The 16,670-nt window shown below is 48.7% G+C and overlaps 2 protein-coding genes across 2 annotated transcripts in view; both read left to right on the top strand.

Moving 5' to 3' along the window:
• LOC114785450 (adhesion G protein-coupled receptor L1) overlaps positions 1–1,120 on the top strand; it is a 32,057-nt gene extending 30,937 nt beyond the window's left edge. The window contains exon 27 of the mRNA XM_028971727.1: positions 1,009–1,120. Coding sequence (XP_028827560.1) covers positions 1,009–1,120 — 112 coding nt within the window. The remainder of the gene's footprint in view (positions 1–1,008) is intronic.
• A 2,956-nt stretch (positions 1,121–4,076) lies between these two features.
• Positions 4,077–6,149, top strand: LOC114785451 (uncharacterized). The gene is made up of 2 exons (XM_028971728.1): positions 4,077–4,337; positions 4,622–6,149. The coding sequence occupies exons 1-2, from the start codon at positions 4,077–4,079 to the stop codon at positions 5,069–5,071; spliced, it is 711 nt and encodes a 236-aa protein (XP_028827561.1). The 3' UTR covers positions 5,072–6,149.
• The last annotated feature ends 10,521 nt before the right edge of the window (positions 6,150–16,670 follow it).

The following is a 16,670-nucleotide window of genomic DNA, read 5'->3' on the forward strand; positions in this document are numbered from 1 at the left end:
GGTTTTGACATTGTGACCCTGAGCAAGTGGTGAGCAAGAGAGTGAGGGGGGTAGTGGCCTAGCGGGTAACACACTCGCCTATGAACCAGAAGACCCAGGTTCAAATCCCACTTACTACCATTGTGTCCCTGAGCAGGACACTTAACCCTGAGTGTCTCCAGGGGGGACTGTCCCTGTAACTACTGATTGTAAGTCGCTCTGGATAAGGGCGTCTGATAAATGCTGTAAATGTAAACCATCTATTGATAAAATGCTGTGGGACATCAGATAGGACATAAATACGTTTATCCGGTTGCACGTGGGACCTCGAACCTCGTGACCGTCGTGGGTGGAGGGATGTTTTGAGCCGTCTGGAGAGCCTCGAACCCCGGGAAGCCCGCGGAGGTGGACGGATGGCAAGGCAATTTTGTCCAAAACTACACGTTTTGGATCAAAAAAATACCGATCCAAAAATAGAGGTAGAAATTCCAAAACGTTACTTCCAGAATGTGAGAGGGCGGGGCTTCTCTCAGGTCACGCCCGCGGCGAGCAGGAAGGGCACAGACACCAGCCCGGCGGTTTCGGCAAACCTCCAAGAGGAAGCAAAGAGGTATTTTACTTTCTAAGGGGAACCCAGCGATGATGCCGCACCACAAACATCAGGCCACGTCCACGCCAACGCTGGACGAACCCGGACAACGGCCATGATGGTCCGACGTTGTCGTAACTGTCACCGCCGGCCCTGCAGGGGGCGCACGTACCCCCACTCTTCTCTTAAAGTCCCCTTTCGACCCCGCGATTCTGCTACGAGTACTTCACGGAAAAGGTGGTAGTGGCCAAGCGGGCCAGGAGACCCAGGTTGAAACCCCATTTACTACCATCGTGTCCCTGAGCAAGACACTTAACCCTGAGTGTCTCCAGGGGGGACTGTCCCTGTAACTACTGATTGTAAATGCCGTATATGTAAATGTATGTAAACAGTACCCCAGCTCTCCTCCCTGCAACCCCCCAAACGGCTCCGTCCCACAGTCTCCAGACGAGACCGGCGCCCAGCAACGGTGAGACGGTGCGCAAGAGGGGGCCGCGAGGAGGGACATCATCATCGAGATCAAACATGACCGCAGATTACACAGAGACGTGATGAAGCGCCGGTCCAGGCCTTCAAACCCTTCACTGTCCCCACTGCAAAACTGGGACGCATCAGCGTGGGACGCATCAGCGTGTCTCCAGCGGACGCTGGCATATGAAGTGAACGAATGCGGCGTTTTTTAAGATAGGCGTTGCATGAACGCGGTGAGGTGAAGAAACCGACAGGCGGACTTGTGACTCATGCAAGACGAAAGGTCTTCTAAGAAACGCTCCTGTGGTGAAACCGCCGCCACGCCGAGCTGCCACGCCGAGCTGCCACGCCGAGCTGCCACGCCGAGCTGCCACGCCGAGCTGCCACGCCGAGCTGCCACGCCGAGCTGCCACGCCGAGCTGCCCCGCGCTCCAATGTTCAGATGAAGGAGCACCGCGAACGTTTCCGAAGACACCGAATGGAACTGCCCTCGACTGGAAACTCCACATCGTCCCCGTACTCGGCGCGCGTGAAGGACGTTTCCACAGCGGGTTTCCGTTTTACGCTGCAATTCCTGCATCAAGCATTTACCTTTTTTACAGCATTCATCAGGCGCCCTTATCCAGAGCGACAGGGACAGTCCCTCCCTGGAGACACTCAGGGTTAAGTGTCTTGCTCAGGGACACAGTGGTAGTAAGCGGGATTTGAACCTGGGTCTTCTAGTTCTCAGGCGAGTGTGTTACCCACTAGGCTACCAGCACCCAAGCAACTAAAACGCCGTCCAACTGTCCATCCCCAGGGACGATCGGTGGAGAGACATCCTCTCAGTATGGCAGGATTACCTACAATCAGTAGTTACAGGGACAGTCCCCCCGGGAGAAACTCAGGGTTAAATGTCTTGCTCGGGGACACGGTGAGTAGTAAGTGGGGTTCTCCAGGATGGTTCCAGGGTGTTGAACTGAGGAAGTAGTGTGCGTGAAGGCTGTCAATCATCGTCCCGTTTATTACGACGTCATTACAGCTCAAGTCTCACTTCCTTCTTATGGTGTCTGCTGAGTCCTGAGGACACCGATGACCTTACACTCGAAAACAGGCCCAAGGCTCAATCCAGTTTGATAAAGTTCAAAGAAAAAACCTGAATGCACGTTTTTATGCTGCAAAAGCCACTCGTGGGACATCATTCTCGCCCGTCTCGCTGCTGTCAAGGCTGAAGGCGTCCAAACGGATGTTAAAAGTGAGGTGAGAACAATAAATAGAAATCTCGGGGGTCTCTCGATATCGCGTCCAAATTCTCCTGCGTGGGAACAACTCTCGTTAAAGACGTAACTCTGCACGGGAGAAAATCGTCTTCGTTCACTGACACGAGCCTCTTCGTCCCCGTGTCTTCGTCCAGGATGCCGTCTCTAGCTGCAGATTAGCTGAAGTTATAGTGGGTGGTAGTGGCCTAGTGGGTAATACACTCGCCTCTGAACCAGAAGACCCAGGTTCAAATCCTGCTTACTACCATTGTGTCCCTGAGCAAGACACTTAACCCTGAGTGTCTCCAGGGGGGGGACCGTCCCTGTAACCACCGATTGTCTGATAAATGCTGTAAATGTAAATGTAAGATGTCCCGATCCGTGGCCGGTAAGGGCATCAGATTCAGGAGGTGTGTCCGGGGAGAACAGGATCGGCGAGGGCGCGGTTCAGAAGTGCGGGTTCGAGTTCGAGGGCGGGAAATCGTCAACTTAGGGACACACAGGGGACGGCACCTGCCAGGGCCGTCCAGAGGTGAAGAGGGTTCAAAAGAAAAAAGAATTCAGCGCTGGCAGCAGCACCTGGAAAATGTTGAGAGGGCGAGAGGGCGAGGATCCAAGATGGGGCCCGGGCTTCATAACCCTCCCCGACCTTGTCCGTGACTGCTTCCGGGTCGTCGTCTGCGGGGTCATTCGCTCCCTGGTGGCGGGGAGGACTGTTCATCATGTCATCTTCAGGTCAAAAAAACATATAAATCATTTAAAATCGTTAAATTATTTGCCAGACGCGCATATCCAGAGTCAGTAGTTACAGGGACAGTCCCCCCCCTGGAGACACTCAGGGTTCAGTGTCCTGCTCAGGGACACGATGGCTGTAAGTGGGGTTCGAACCCGGGTCTTCTGGTTCGTGGGTGGGTTTTGTTGATCGTTGTGTTCATGTGGCTTTACGGGCATCGGGACGGTCTTCTGTCCCTCACGAAACTTCCACCGCGTCCAGCTCTGTCTGACTCGCTCCGTATTTCTCCCTTCCCCAATTCTGAAGCGATACCCGGGCCGGGAATTTCCCCGCCCAACAAATATTGCTGCTTACTGCAACTTTCACCCAGGCCGTGTTGAAATGCATCATGGGATCAGGAAAAGTTTCTGCTGCTCTGATGCAATCCAGTGCGCGAGGCCGAATAATCGAAATAATCGTCTCGAGCTGGAACCTGCCCCTCCCCGTCGGCAGGACAGCAGATTTCCTCGGTATTACGTAAAAAGGCGTGTCTCGTTTCATGCAAATTCAGCACAAAAAACGCAGGCGCGTCACACAGGAAAGAGGATTTTTACATCGTGTCACCGAGCGACTGCAGCGCTTCGCATGTCTGGAAGCCATGATGGTCCGTGGAGGGGCGGGAAATTCTCCGGGCGGAAAAAGCATGAGAAACGGGAGGTGACCTCTCTCCTTGTGACGTCACAAGGGGACAAACTCCAGATCCAACCGATCTTTACACCATGGACAGGCTTGGGGACCTCGTATTAATGTCCCGTCATCTCACAATGTCACATTTCCACCTGAAGGCAAATTGTCATTGTGATGCACCGCAGCACAGCACACGGTGACATGTCACCCGCCAGTCGCAGCTGTCATGTAGAAATGTCCAACGTCAACAGACACGTGGAGGTTTCCTGTGACTGTAGGACGTATCGGGAAGGGGCGGTGCCCCGCGGCGGAGTGGGCGTTCCTTCCCGCCCTCCGCCCCGCCCTCCGCGTACATAAGAGTCTCCGCGCCGCGCGCCTCGCCACTTCTCCCCGGGACACCATGTCGCTCGGAGACGCGGAAGTCCAGGTCCCCCGGCAGCAGCAGCAGCAGCAGCGTCGCGGCCCCCGCCGGCTGCTCTCCGTCGCGGCGGCGGCGCTGTCCGCATCGGCGCTGTGCGGCGCCGTGGTGCTGGCGCTGGGTGCGTGGCAGGTCCACGGCGTGCGGGACAGGGTGGAGCGGCTGGAGGGACAGCTGGAGGAGCTCCGTGGTCCCGGTCCCGCGCACGTCCAGATGCAGAGCGCGTCCACGTCTTCTTACGAGGTGAGAACAGTTTGCGTGGATGGTCGGACAACATCAAGGGACAGGAGACAGTGTCTCAGAGTCACAAAGTTTCCAAAATTTCAACCATCTCAAAACGCATATGCCCTGTAAAAGATAAAAAAAGAATAAAAAGTTTTGTGTGAAGCTTCTAGAGCAGTTTCTGGAGCAGGTTTGGTCTTGTGGTTAAACCGGGGGAGTTGATGGTGACGGGGAACGGGGCTCGTGTCGGGACGAGTAGCGCGCCTTCGGCGTTCTCAAGGTTCTCCTCTGTCCTCCACTTGCAGAACTACGCCTACCTGAAGCTCCAGACGGCCAGCCTGATGGACCAGACCATGCCCTGGGTGGAGTTCCAGCGCGGCCCGGACCGCTCGGTCGGCGGCAACTTCCGGTACGACGGCGACATGCGCGTCCTGACCGTCCGGAGGAGCGGCCTGTACTTCCTGCACGTGGCGCTGAACTTCACCTGCGTGGGCGGCTGCTCCGCCGCCGCCGTGTCGGTCACCTTCACCAGCGACAGGCAGGTGCTGGACTGCCGGGTGGACCTGCCGCCGGGCGCGGCCTCCGGCCCGGTGACGCACACCTGCTGGACGCTGCTGAAGCACATGGACGCCGGCGGCCGGCTGATCAGCAACATGTCCGTCAAGCGGGCCGCGCCGGAGGGGACCATGCTGGGCTGGAGGCTGGTGGAGGAGCGCTGCGAGTTCGGCATCTTCCTCATGGAGAGGAAGGACTGAGGAGAGTCCCCGGGGGGGACGAGTCCGAACTCTGAACTCTGAACTCTGAACTCCGAGCTCAACTTTGCACTTTCAACTCAGGGAACAAATGTCGGTTCCAATAGCGTGTTATTTAAGACAAAGAATGCGTGTGGCGTGATTGAGTGAGTGAATGAATTTCGATATATTATATTATATTATATTATATTATATTATACTATATCGACTTTGTAATGTTCTCGGCCAAACGCGTGTTTATTGGCCGTGTTACGGTAGACGGCGCACTACAGTGGTGATCTCGCCATCCCTACGCCACGTGTCCTCCTGGGTGACCGGTGCTGCAGATTTAGCAGCTCTGCTCTCCGATTGGCCGAGCAGCCGTCGCCACGCCGACACGGGCCCACTTGGCTCGACGGACCTACACTTCCGAGACTGTAACTGGGCCCTTTTCTCAAGTATGAAATAAATGTCCGTCTGGTGTCCAACCGTGTCTCTGCGCAGCGTCCTGTAACCCAGCCCCCCAGGGAGTAAGGGGATCTGAACCCGCAACCTTCCGCCTACCGCACCTCCTCCACGTCTTTACCGGGCCATTTGCAGCCTTACGGCGTTCAACTGGAGTAAAAAGGTTCCAAACGCGGGGTTTGGGGCGGGACGTGTTTGGGTGCTGGACACTGGTCTTGTAGTGGCCGCCATGTTCTGTTCGGCCACGTCATGGAAAGTCTCTTTCTGCGCTAAAGTGTAAAACATTTAGTCGCTGCGGACCAAGTGGAATTAAAAGTAACGGGACCCCATTGGTCACCCGTGGGCACCGGTCCAATGGGAAAAAAGGCGTCCTCTGTATTAAACCGCGTGGGGACGGCGGCCCGGGATTGGAACCGCCAGGCCTGCACCGCGCCAGTGATGTAAGCAGGAGGGAAATTCTGTGACATCGGTGGCCACGGTCATCGGCGGAAGCGTTGGTTTCACACTCTACCCACGCAGGCAGTTCCCAGCCGAGACAAGCGAAGACGAAAGCAGCTCGCTCGCAATCAAATTCAAACTTTATTTGTCTCGTACACAGTCGTACGCGTCGTACGATATGCAGTCAAATGCTTGTTCGGCCGCTACAGACCTCAATATTGCAAATATTGCAAGAATTCAAGTGAAGCAAATATGCAAATATTGCACTTTTATGTTTTTAAATGATAAGTATTTATTCAAAAGTAATAATAATATTTATTAAAATATGTGTAACAGGGAGGGTGAAGGTGTGCCAGTGTGTCAAAGTTCTGGGGGGGATCGAGTCCAGAAGCGAGTGAAAGTTCTGGAGGGTACCGGAGGTCTATGTAGTGTTGTGGTTGTTGAGAGCTCATGTGGCCTGCGGGACGAAGCTCCTCCTCGTCCTCTCTACGCTGGACGTCAGGGAGCGGAGCAGCAGAGGGGACAGTCCATTGTCGGGGTGGCTGAGGTCCTTCACTGTCTTCCTGGCCCTCAAATTCAAATTCCAATTTTTTATTTGTCACGTACACAGTCGTACACGGTACGATATGCAGTGAAATGCTTTAGCGGCTGCTATAGACCTCAATATGCAAATGTTGCAAGTATACAGTGAACCAATATGCAAATATTGCAAACATAACCAAATATTACAAATTAATGTTTTTAAACTTAAAATATGTGTAACAGGGAGGGTGAAGGTGTGCAAATGTGTAAAGTTAAGTGAATTTTTGTGTAAAATTCTGGGGGGATTGAGTCCAGAAGCGATAGAAAGTGCTGGAGTGTATTGGAGTTCTGTCCTATGCAGTGTTGTGGTTGCTGAGAGCTCGTATAGCCAGTGGGAAGAAGCTCCACCAGTAGAACCAAACATCTTGCTGTCAAGAGTAGAGAGAGGGAGCTGGACAGGTGTGCGTCTGTTTACTTTCTCCAGGGTGGTTTGGATAAGTTGCACGTTGCGGACTGGTTGGTCTGGTCGGACTATATGGACTCGTGTTGAGCACAGATTGATGCAGGGTGAGGAATGAGGAGGAAGAGAAGGAATGTGGAATGGAGGAGGGAAGGGCCAATGAGTGGCTTGAGGAGCTTCAGAGGAGAACATCACAAGTGAAGTGAACACAGCAGCACAGCACACGGTGCACACAGTGAAATTTGTCCTCTGCATTTAACCATCACCCTGAGTGAACAGTGGGCAGCCATGAAAGGCCACCACTGCCCCACAAGAGAAGCTCCTAGCCTTTAGAGAGTTGATAGCTGCATGAAAACCTTCTATATGAATGAATGCAGGACCCAAGGTGTCCACAGGTACGAGCACCTGGTTATCCACATGATGTTAAAATGGACTTCATCAGACCAGGACACCACCTTCAACTAGTAGTAGAACCTCATACTGATATTCTTAATAACCGTAATAATGGATTGTCTGATCGTGCAACTTGATGGCCGGAGATCTTGTCTGTATTTAAACAGCCTGGTGTTGGGGACTCAGCAGTCCCTTTTCTTTAAAAGGCCTCGGTCCACGTGACACGACGTATCAAACACTCACAGGTCTGTGGATCTTTTAAAAAGTTACATTTACATTTACAGCATTTACCAGACGCCCTTATCCAGAGCTCCTTACAATCAGTAGTTACAGGGACAGTCCCCCCCCCTGGAGTTAAGTGTCCTGCTCAGGGACACGATGGTAGTAGGTGGGGTTTGAACCTGGGTCTTCTGGTTCATAGGCGAGTGTGTTACCCGCTAGGCCACTAGCACCCACAAAATGTTTCTTTTTTAATATTGTAAAGGTGAAAATAAACATGAGCAGCACACTGAACCCATTTGGGACCTTTACTGGAACGTTCTCTACTGGCCAGACACACAGACACATGACCAGCGGTTACTTGGGTTACACGGGTCGATAGACGGCCTCTGTCCCTGAGGACCACGCAGCTACTGTCAACTACGTTCAAGAATGTTGCATGCAAATGAAGGTAAGGAGAAGAGCATGATGGAGGTCCACCTGCCCAGGCATCACCTCGACCAGCGTCAGATGTTGGAACCTCACAACTTCAACACTCACATCCCATGAGTCACGGTCCAGACAGGGTGCGTCCTCCCAATTTCTGGAAAGGGCAAAACCCAGTGAGGGGAAGACAGCTTGGGTTCTCAGCCAGATGGCGAGGTTCCTCCAGGTTCCTCGAGGAAAGGCATGATTAATCAGATGTCCGTGGGCTGCGCTGGACTTTTCTTCCACCATTTCCAGCAACTTACTTGGAACACCTGGTCAGGTGTGACTCAACCCTGTGGTTTCTGGGGTGTCTGCTTAAGATTGTGGCATCTGAGGAATTCCGCTAAAGCGAATTCCGTCGCTCTCTCACTCTCCAATCGCACCGCCGCGCCCAAGGAAACGGCACACATTTGAACGTGCTACTTTCGGAATGACAGACGCCACGAGATTTCATCTTTCCGCCTTTCTGAAGGTGTCCTACTTGAACAGACGCAACTTTCACAATGACAAGTGGTGCCGCATCTTCTCACCCTGGCCAGTGGTTTGGAAATGAACACATGCAGAACACCTCAGGCACGAACGCGCTGGAAAGATGCGTTCAGCACTGTCACCAGCACACCAGCGATTCAGACAACCTGGAGAGATGTATCGGGAATCTGGAGGAAAAAGTGTGGTTCAGGAATTCTAATGTGACACACTAGAGTCTCGTAGCTCAGTTATACAAACCTTGAACAAAATGTAACTGGGCTGATCCACTAGAGGGCAGTCATTTTAAATCACTACTCCAAATCACGTTCAGCGTCTACTGAATGGACTCCAGTCAAAGCGTAGGAGCATCTCAAGGATGATCAGTGAAAGTCATCAGAAAGATCATCCGGAGCTCCATCCAAATTTGTCATAGCAAAGGGTGTGAATAATTATGTAACCACTGTGTTTAACTGTTTTATACATGTGATAAAATGTCTGAAATCACTTTGCCGTTATTTGAGCCATTTATACTCATATCTGTACTCAAAAATAACTACACTCAGATTTTGTAACTACAAAATGTGGAGAGAGTGAAGGGGTGTGAACACTTTCTGGTCACGCAGTGTGGTGGACAACATATTGACATTTTCTTGCATCACAGGATTGTGTGTCATTCCCACATCTGGAATTTAACAGCTTGGGAATTACCGTATCCGGCAGAGACTTGTTAGTCATTCTAGACAGCTAATGGTTTGTCTGCCACATGTGGCATTGTGTAACTGAAATCTATTAATGCATTTGTCACGCTGAATTCACAAATGCCAGAGTGCATTGCACACGTAAACAAGCCATGTTTACATTTACATTTACGGCATTTATCGGCATTTACGGCCATGTGAGGGCGACCTTGTCACGCTTTTGTGATCTTGCCCCTACTGGCCTCTGTCGGAATTTTTAGTTTTTTTCAATAGGAATTGAAAAACTACAGAGACAATATACGTCTGTATGTTTTTGCCATACGTTAGGGTCTAGGGTTAATGTGGTAAAGTCACCAGTAATAACCCTGGCGCCCGGGGCTCTGAGTGCAGGTCACGCCCCTTTCCCAATTTCCCATGCCTGTTTTCCCTCCTTTAAAGGCGTGTCTGCGCCAGTCCACTTCTTCTTTCCCAAAGTAGAGCCCTTTACGTTTATTCGTCCCGCAGTACAATAAAACTGTTCCTTGTACAAGCACCTGCACCTTGGCCCTCCGCTTCCTTGCTGTCATGTGAAAGCTTTTCAGCCTGTTCACCTAAAAACACGCATTGCGGTTACGAGTGGGCCGATGCGATACGTCATTTTCATATTCTTGAGCTTCAGGACTATATTTGGATAAAAAAAATGCACATGGAAACATAACCAAGACATATTAGAGAATATTAGGGAATTTTTAGATTAACTTGTAGATTCTGTACATGAGTCAGACAATAAGACAACAGAGTGAATAAAAAGTTTGTATTCATAGTTGGGGGTCCTAGTGAACCAGAACTGATCACTTCATCGATGGCAACATGGAAGCACGTTGTAAGTCGCTCTGGATAAGGGCGTCTAGCCAAATGCCTTAAATGGAAATGTTAAATGTAAACCAAGATGCATTTAAGACAGATTCAAGCATCCTTCTCTGTGGTTTCTTCCGGAAGTCTCCTGAGTCATTGGAGCCACCCACACAAGTATTGCACTCCCACGATCCTGTCCTGCATCATCAATGTTTTGTCTCCCTGCTGACTGTTCCACATCCTCTTCAAAATGCCTTCATCTCTGTCTCTCATCTGTACGTTTCCTCCCCTTCTGCCCACTCGCATGGCTGTACGGTTAATTGTGCAACGGTTGAGTCAACAAGGGAATCGGGGACCAGAAAACACATTAAACCCCTAAACAAGGCCCGGCTGCTTCCTCCGTCTGGAGATCCGTATTGCCTGCCCACCCAGTCATGCCATACGTCGCGTCAGATACGGAGCAGTGGTGGCCTAGCGGTTAAGGAAGCGGCCCCGTAATCAGAAGGTTGCCGGTTCGAATCCCGATCTGCCAAGGTGCCACTGAACAAAGCACCGTCCCCACACACTGCTCCCCGGGCGCCTGTCATGGCTGCCCACTGCTCACCAAGGGTGATGGGTTAAATGCAGAGGACACATTTCACTGTGTGCACCGTGTGCTGTGCTGCTGTGTACAACATGTGACAATCACTTCACGTTCAGATTCTGCAGGTGAAGAGAATGAAAGATGAGGCGGGATGAACGCAGGGATAAACATTAAATTACAAACATTACACGTACATGTACTTTCGGGGGCAGATCGGTGCCCCCAACCGCACCTCCATCAAATATCCCGCTCCTTCCACAGGCACAATGCGCGTTTGAGGCAGCGGTCAACACGGACCACTCAGCAGGTTGTTCTTCGGGAAACTTATAGGGGCCAGTTCTAAACGGGCATATATGAGGGGGCAGACTGAAATGTGGAGGGGGCACATGCGGAGGTGGGAAATGGGTGGGGTGGGGTCCTCTGGATAACTGTTTTTGTCATGTAACTGGATCTGATCCGAGACCCGTCCAACTTGGGTGTCCCACATGAAGGCTGCCCCTGACCAGGACAGGGTGACAGTGCCCCAAGGAAGAACTAAAAGATGAAATATTCCTTATCAGATTCTAACTAAAAACGTAACATTTACCTTAACACTAGAAGTCCCAGAGATTAGTCATTTGGCTTTTCTACCCATAAAACCCACAGGATAGTCAATTGACTAGAAGACTTTTAACTAATATCCTTAATCACCTGTGAACTGATGCTTTTGTCATGTAAACAAGGCGGGGCCATGCTGTTTGTCTGGCAGATTGAGGAATTTCTTGTTGACTGTGCCGAGGATGGTTTTCTGGCTAAGCAGTTTTTGTGCATGTGAAGAAATTGTGCGTGGTAACATTTCTGCCCTTGTCTAGGAATGGTTCCATCAGCCTCATCACTACATTTTCAGACAGTCTCTCCCCACTGGGACGACTGGGGTCCTTGCCAAGATATGGGAGGACATTGCAAATGTACTTGGATTTTAGGTCGCAAGCCACCCAAAACTTGATACCAAACTTATCAGGTTTAGTTGCAATATACTGCAGGAAACAGCATCGAGTCTTTGACGGGAAGAGCTGTTCATCAATGGTGATATGTAGACCAGGACGTGATGCAGTTGGTGACAAATGATCCCCACACACTGGAATAGTCCATTCTTGAATGCTACGAAGCATGTCAAGTGTGATGAAACACGGGAAGCTCTGAAGGCGACTCGAGATACTTCTTCTGGCCTTAGCCGTTGGCTCTCTATCTGCGGCGTACGCTTCTATTGGGGTGAAAGGGAGCAACTTTTGGCAGGTGATTTTTGGCCCGACCTCCTGTGGAGAGGCCATCAGCTCCATTGTCCTCCTGCTTTTGTTGTGCAAAAACACTAGTTACCTGTGAACCCTGGCACACAATTCACTTTTTGTTTTAGAATTCAGTGAGGATTCTGTACATGTATGAGCAGGTTTATCAACCATGGACCATGACTTCACTCAGGTTATGGCAGAAAAATGTCTTGCACTTCAGATGGCAGTGAATGTCTGCTAAGGTGCACAAACAAAAAAGTGGAAAATATAAAAAAGGCAGAGTAGATATTTCCACTTACTTGTGGTATTTTCCATTTACTTGTTTGAAATGAAATAATGAAATGAAAATAATATGAAATAAAAATGAACCTGAAGACTGATCAGACGGCTCTGAGTCTGAATCCGGCTGAAGTTCTATGTCTTCTCCATCCGAGTCACAAGGGTTTACTTCACTCAGGAGAATTTGCAAGGCCTGCTGAGTGGCGAGTCTTCTCTGCATGTTCTTTCTTTGGAGAGGAGGCTCGTACACCACAGAATTCTTCATGCCACTGAAGTAGTAGGCTATGTGCAGTGATATTTTATCCAGTTCAGCACAAAAGGAAGTTCTCTGCTATTAAAACCTTTTAGCAAACTTTTAGCAAGCGATTTTTAATGGTTTTTCTGACTTCTGTTGGCTATCCATCACATGTATATGATTCTAGTTGGCCGTGCGGGAACTCTGAGTAATGGGCCATCGGCTCCATTGTCCTCCTGCTTTTGTTGTGCCAAAACACTAGTTACCTGTGAACCCTGGCAAGACAGGCCAAAGCTACAGTATGTGTGTGACATTGAAAAATTCACAAAATATAGAAACACAAGTGTGTTTTATTTATTAAAAATAGTCTGAAAATAGAATGAAAAGTTGCTAATAGAATGAAATGAATAGAATGAAAATGAAAAAATAGAACGCTCACACTTCAGTCTCCAATGAATATTGTATGATCTCTACAATGGTCACTGGGTCTGCAAACGCTGCAAACACAGATTTTGAAACAGACAGACTGCGTGGGATAGTAACCACTGATATGATGAATTGGAACTGAGGGACTGAGATTTTTTTTTACTTTATCTATTTGTTTGTTTATTTATTATTATTTTTTATTTGATTTTATTTTTTGCTGTTTTATATGGACAGGCAGAGGAGAGAGCACACAAAAACGAAATTCACAAAATTCACTTTTTGTTTTATAATTCAGTGATGATTCTATACATGTTTATCAACCATGGACAATGACTTCACTCAAGTTATGACATTTGTGAACAAACACACATTGGAGTGGACTGTGTTCAAAAACACCAAACACTCCATTTTCAAACACTTCTTGGGGGGAAGGGGAGTGACACATTCCAATCGGCCACCAATTTACAAATGAATGGGAGCCATTTGTCGGTGATTGAGTTGTTAGTTCCCAACTAAGGGGCCATTTGGCCTACCTCTGCTAGAGCTGAGGGGTCAGAAAAACCTGGGACTTCTAGTGTTAATTGGATGCCTAATGTCAAAGATATTTGAACATGAACAGAACTTGTTGAAAAAAGGATGCATCTCACAGTGTTAACTTTGCCATTTGTGAGCTGCTGGGGTGGAAAGTGTATAAGATTTACTTTGTCGGGGTCCTCCAGTCGGCTCTACGCAACAGACGGACTGACGGTGGTGCTGAAACACTTCTCTCTACAATACAGTGGTGGCCTAGCAGTTAAGGAAGCGGCCCCGTAATCAGAAGGTTGCCGGTTCGACTGAGCAAAGCACCGTCCCCACACACTGCTCCCCGGGCGCCTGTCATGGCTGCCCACTGTTCACTCAGGGTGATGGGTTAAATGCAGAGGACAAATTTCACTGTGTGCACCGTGTGCTGTGCTGCTGTGTATCACATGTGACAATCACTTTACTTAAGACTGAAACTATGAGAAGAACAATGAACCAGCCCCCCCCCCAAAAAAATAAACTGACAGTGATTGGATGCTTAGCTGGGTAGAGGGGGAGTGAGGACCCGTGCGAAAACATTGGACGTGATTTACTATTGTAGTAAATCGTGTCCATATTCAGTTTGTGGGGAATCAGATGTTTTCTTTCTCAACTTGCCCCCTCTTGCCCCAGCCTAGCCGGCCCCGTTCCTGCTGTTTGTTGATGTTCTTGGTGCCCTTAGCGACTCAGGAGCTTGCTTGAAAGAAGCTTTTTTTTTTTTTTCTCCTCCACCACCAGGGAGCAACTTTGTGAAATCTTTGAATGACTCACTCGTCAAAGGCAGTCTGGAACGGAAGAACTGCTGCCTTCGCATTTCAGGTGACGACCTCTTGAAGCTCATCGAGAGAATGCCAAGAGTGTGCAAAGCAGTAACCAGAGCAAAGAAACTAGAATATAAAACATGTTTTCACTTATTTCACCTTTTTTTGTTAAGTACATAACTCCACATGTGTTCATTCATAGTTCTGATGCCTTCAGTGAGAATCTACCAACGTAAATGGTCATGAAAATAAAGAAAACCCATTAAATGAGAAGGTGTCCAAACTTCTGGCCTGTACTGCAGGTGTATTATTTGTCAGACCTGAATTTCAGGAAGTCTTGAAAATGTACCTCCGTACACAAACACTGTATCCCACGAGTCTTAAACTGCACTTCTGAACAGCTGAACAGTTTCACTGCAGATCGCAAAAAGGGGTTCAACGAGGTCACCAAAGCACCAAGTGTGAGCTGATGCTCCTTCCCATCTGTCAGTCTAAATGTACTGCAGCTGCAGCGGCAAAGAAGAACCATGAGTGATGACGTGAACTGCCAATAACCTTTCGGCGAAATGTCATGAATCATCCTGTCTCCGGATTCTCATCAATGGTGGCAGGTTAAGGTAAATTCCAGCCCATTCGCACCCAACTCCTGAAACTGGTGCTTGTCCGCTTATTTTCAGAATGTTCTACCTGGAACTTGCAAATGAATTAAGCAACTAAGCATAATTAAATGCAGGTCATGGTGAAGAATCGCCACAGGGACTGGCTGAAGACGGGTAAAACTACTCTTACTTCCTCTTCACACAATGTCCTCCTAAAAACGTCCAGCGAGTGGAGTTATTATTACATGTAGCTTGTACTATTCATTCTGGACGCACTACTCACGTTCCTGTTTTAATGTACCAAAAAAAACGCAGTGGAAATTGCACATAGGTTTTGACCTTGCAAGTTCGTATGAATTCCATGCATGTACGAGGTCAAAGTTCAACTGAGCGCAGCAAACGTAAAGGCGACCGAAAGCTTCAAGCTTCATGCCCCAAAATGGCCCATGAGCCCCAGATCTTGCCCCAGTGGGCGCACAAGTTCACGCATTTAGCTGGAGTCATGTGCCACAAGCAGCGTCGGGGTGTACAGAGTTACACGTACCGGCGATATGTCATTTAATTACAAAAATGTTTTAAATCGCAATCCAATACGGTTACTGAGGAAAATGTGCAGTTAAATTGCGTTTATTTCTTGAAAGCTTCGCGGTTACAGCTTCATATTGCATATAAAACCCTGCAGAGGGATATCAGCCTTGATCGTATCAGCCAATCGACTGACACAAGTGTCTGTTCGGATGTTGGTTGGAACGTTCTGCACGCTGCATCCTTCTGTGAGCCACATCGTTGTTGTGAGCTTCATTTCCTTCCTTCCTATTTCTATTCAGAATGCAACTTTATAGTAAAAAAAAAAGAGAAGCGGCAAAATGGAGGGAGATTATAAGTGGATTATAATGATTTAATTTCGCCGTATCGTTTTACCGTGATGAAGAGGGTCTCCTGACAGTGAATATAGCTTATTGTTGGCAGCATATATGAAGCAGAAATAGTGTGCGACAACCATGGACCTTCTTTTCAGTTTGGTAACGGTAATAATGAGGTACAGTTACAAAACGCATGATGCGGCGGTAGTAGCCTAGTGAATAACACACCTGCCTATGAACCAGAGAACCACAAACCAAACATGAAGTTCCGCACGTAAATCAAGACTCTTGAACATTAAATATTTGACGCAGCAGTGTTGCAGGTTTTATTAAAATGCTGACTATATAACTGTACGATAACCGTCTGAGTTCTGTGAACTTAAATAAATTGTGTTGTATGTGGCGTGTATTGAAAGGAGTCTGTCGGTAGTGTTTAGTACTGGTATATCATTATATCATTCAGTACAGGTTAAAAGTTTGGACGCACCTTCTCATTCAATGTGTTTTCTTTATTTTCATGACCATTTACGTCGGTAGATTCTCACTGAAGGCATCAAAACTATGAATGAACACATGTGGAGTTCTGTACTTAACAAAAAGTGGAGACCTGACCTCCACAGTCACCGGACCTGAACCCAATCGAGATGGTTTGCGGTGAGCTGGACCAACAAGTGCTAAACACCTCTGGGAACTCCTTCAAGACTGTTGGAGAACCATTTCAGGTGACGACCTCTTGAAGCTCATGGAGAGAATGCCAAGAGTGTACAAAGCAGTAATCAGAGCAAAGAAACTAGAATATAAAACATGTTTTCACTTATTTCACCTTTTTTTGTTAAGTACATAACTCCACATGTGTTCATTCATAGTTTTGATGCCTTCAGTGAGAAGGCCACACTTGCCACAAGGAGGCAAATCCATCTCTTGTAATACTGTTTGACTGAGGGCTGTGGAGAATGATTTAACTGATTAAAAGTGGAATGGTGGGTGCTGCCTTGTGCTGAAGCTGCAAAGGTGACCTGTTTACTGAGAGCAACAAGCCTCATCGCTTCAGTCTTTCACTTTCTCTCCTCGTGGTTTGTGTAT

The sequence above is a fragment of the Denticeps clupeoides genome, chromosome 3, assembly GCF_900700375.1.
Source record: "Denticeps clupeoides chromosome 3, fDenClu1.1, whole genome shotgun sequence".
Classification (NCBI taxonomy): domain Eukaryota; kingdom Metazoa; phylum Chordata; class Actinopteri; order Clupeiformes; family Denticipitidae; genus Denticeps; species Denticeps clupeoides.

Excerpts from the sequence above, each read along its gene's own strand:
- LOC114785451 (XM_028971728.1), top strand. The coding sequence starts at position 4,077 with ATGTCGCTCGGAGACGCGGAAGTCCAGGTCCCCCGGCAGCAGCAGCAG. Across the intron at positions 4,338-4,621 it reads CGTCCACGTCTTCTTACGAG|AACTACGCCTACCTGAAGCT; the intron begins GTGAGAACAGTT and ends CTCCACTTGCAG.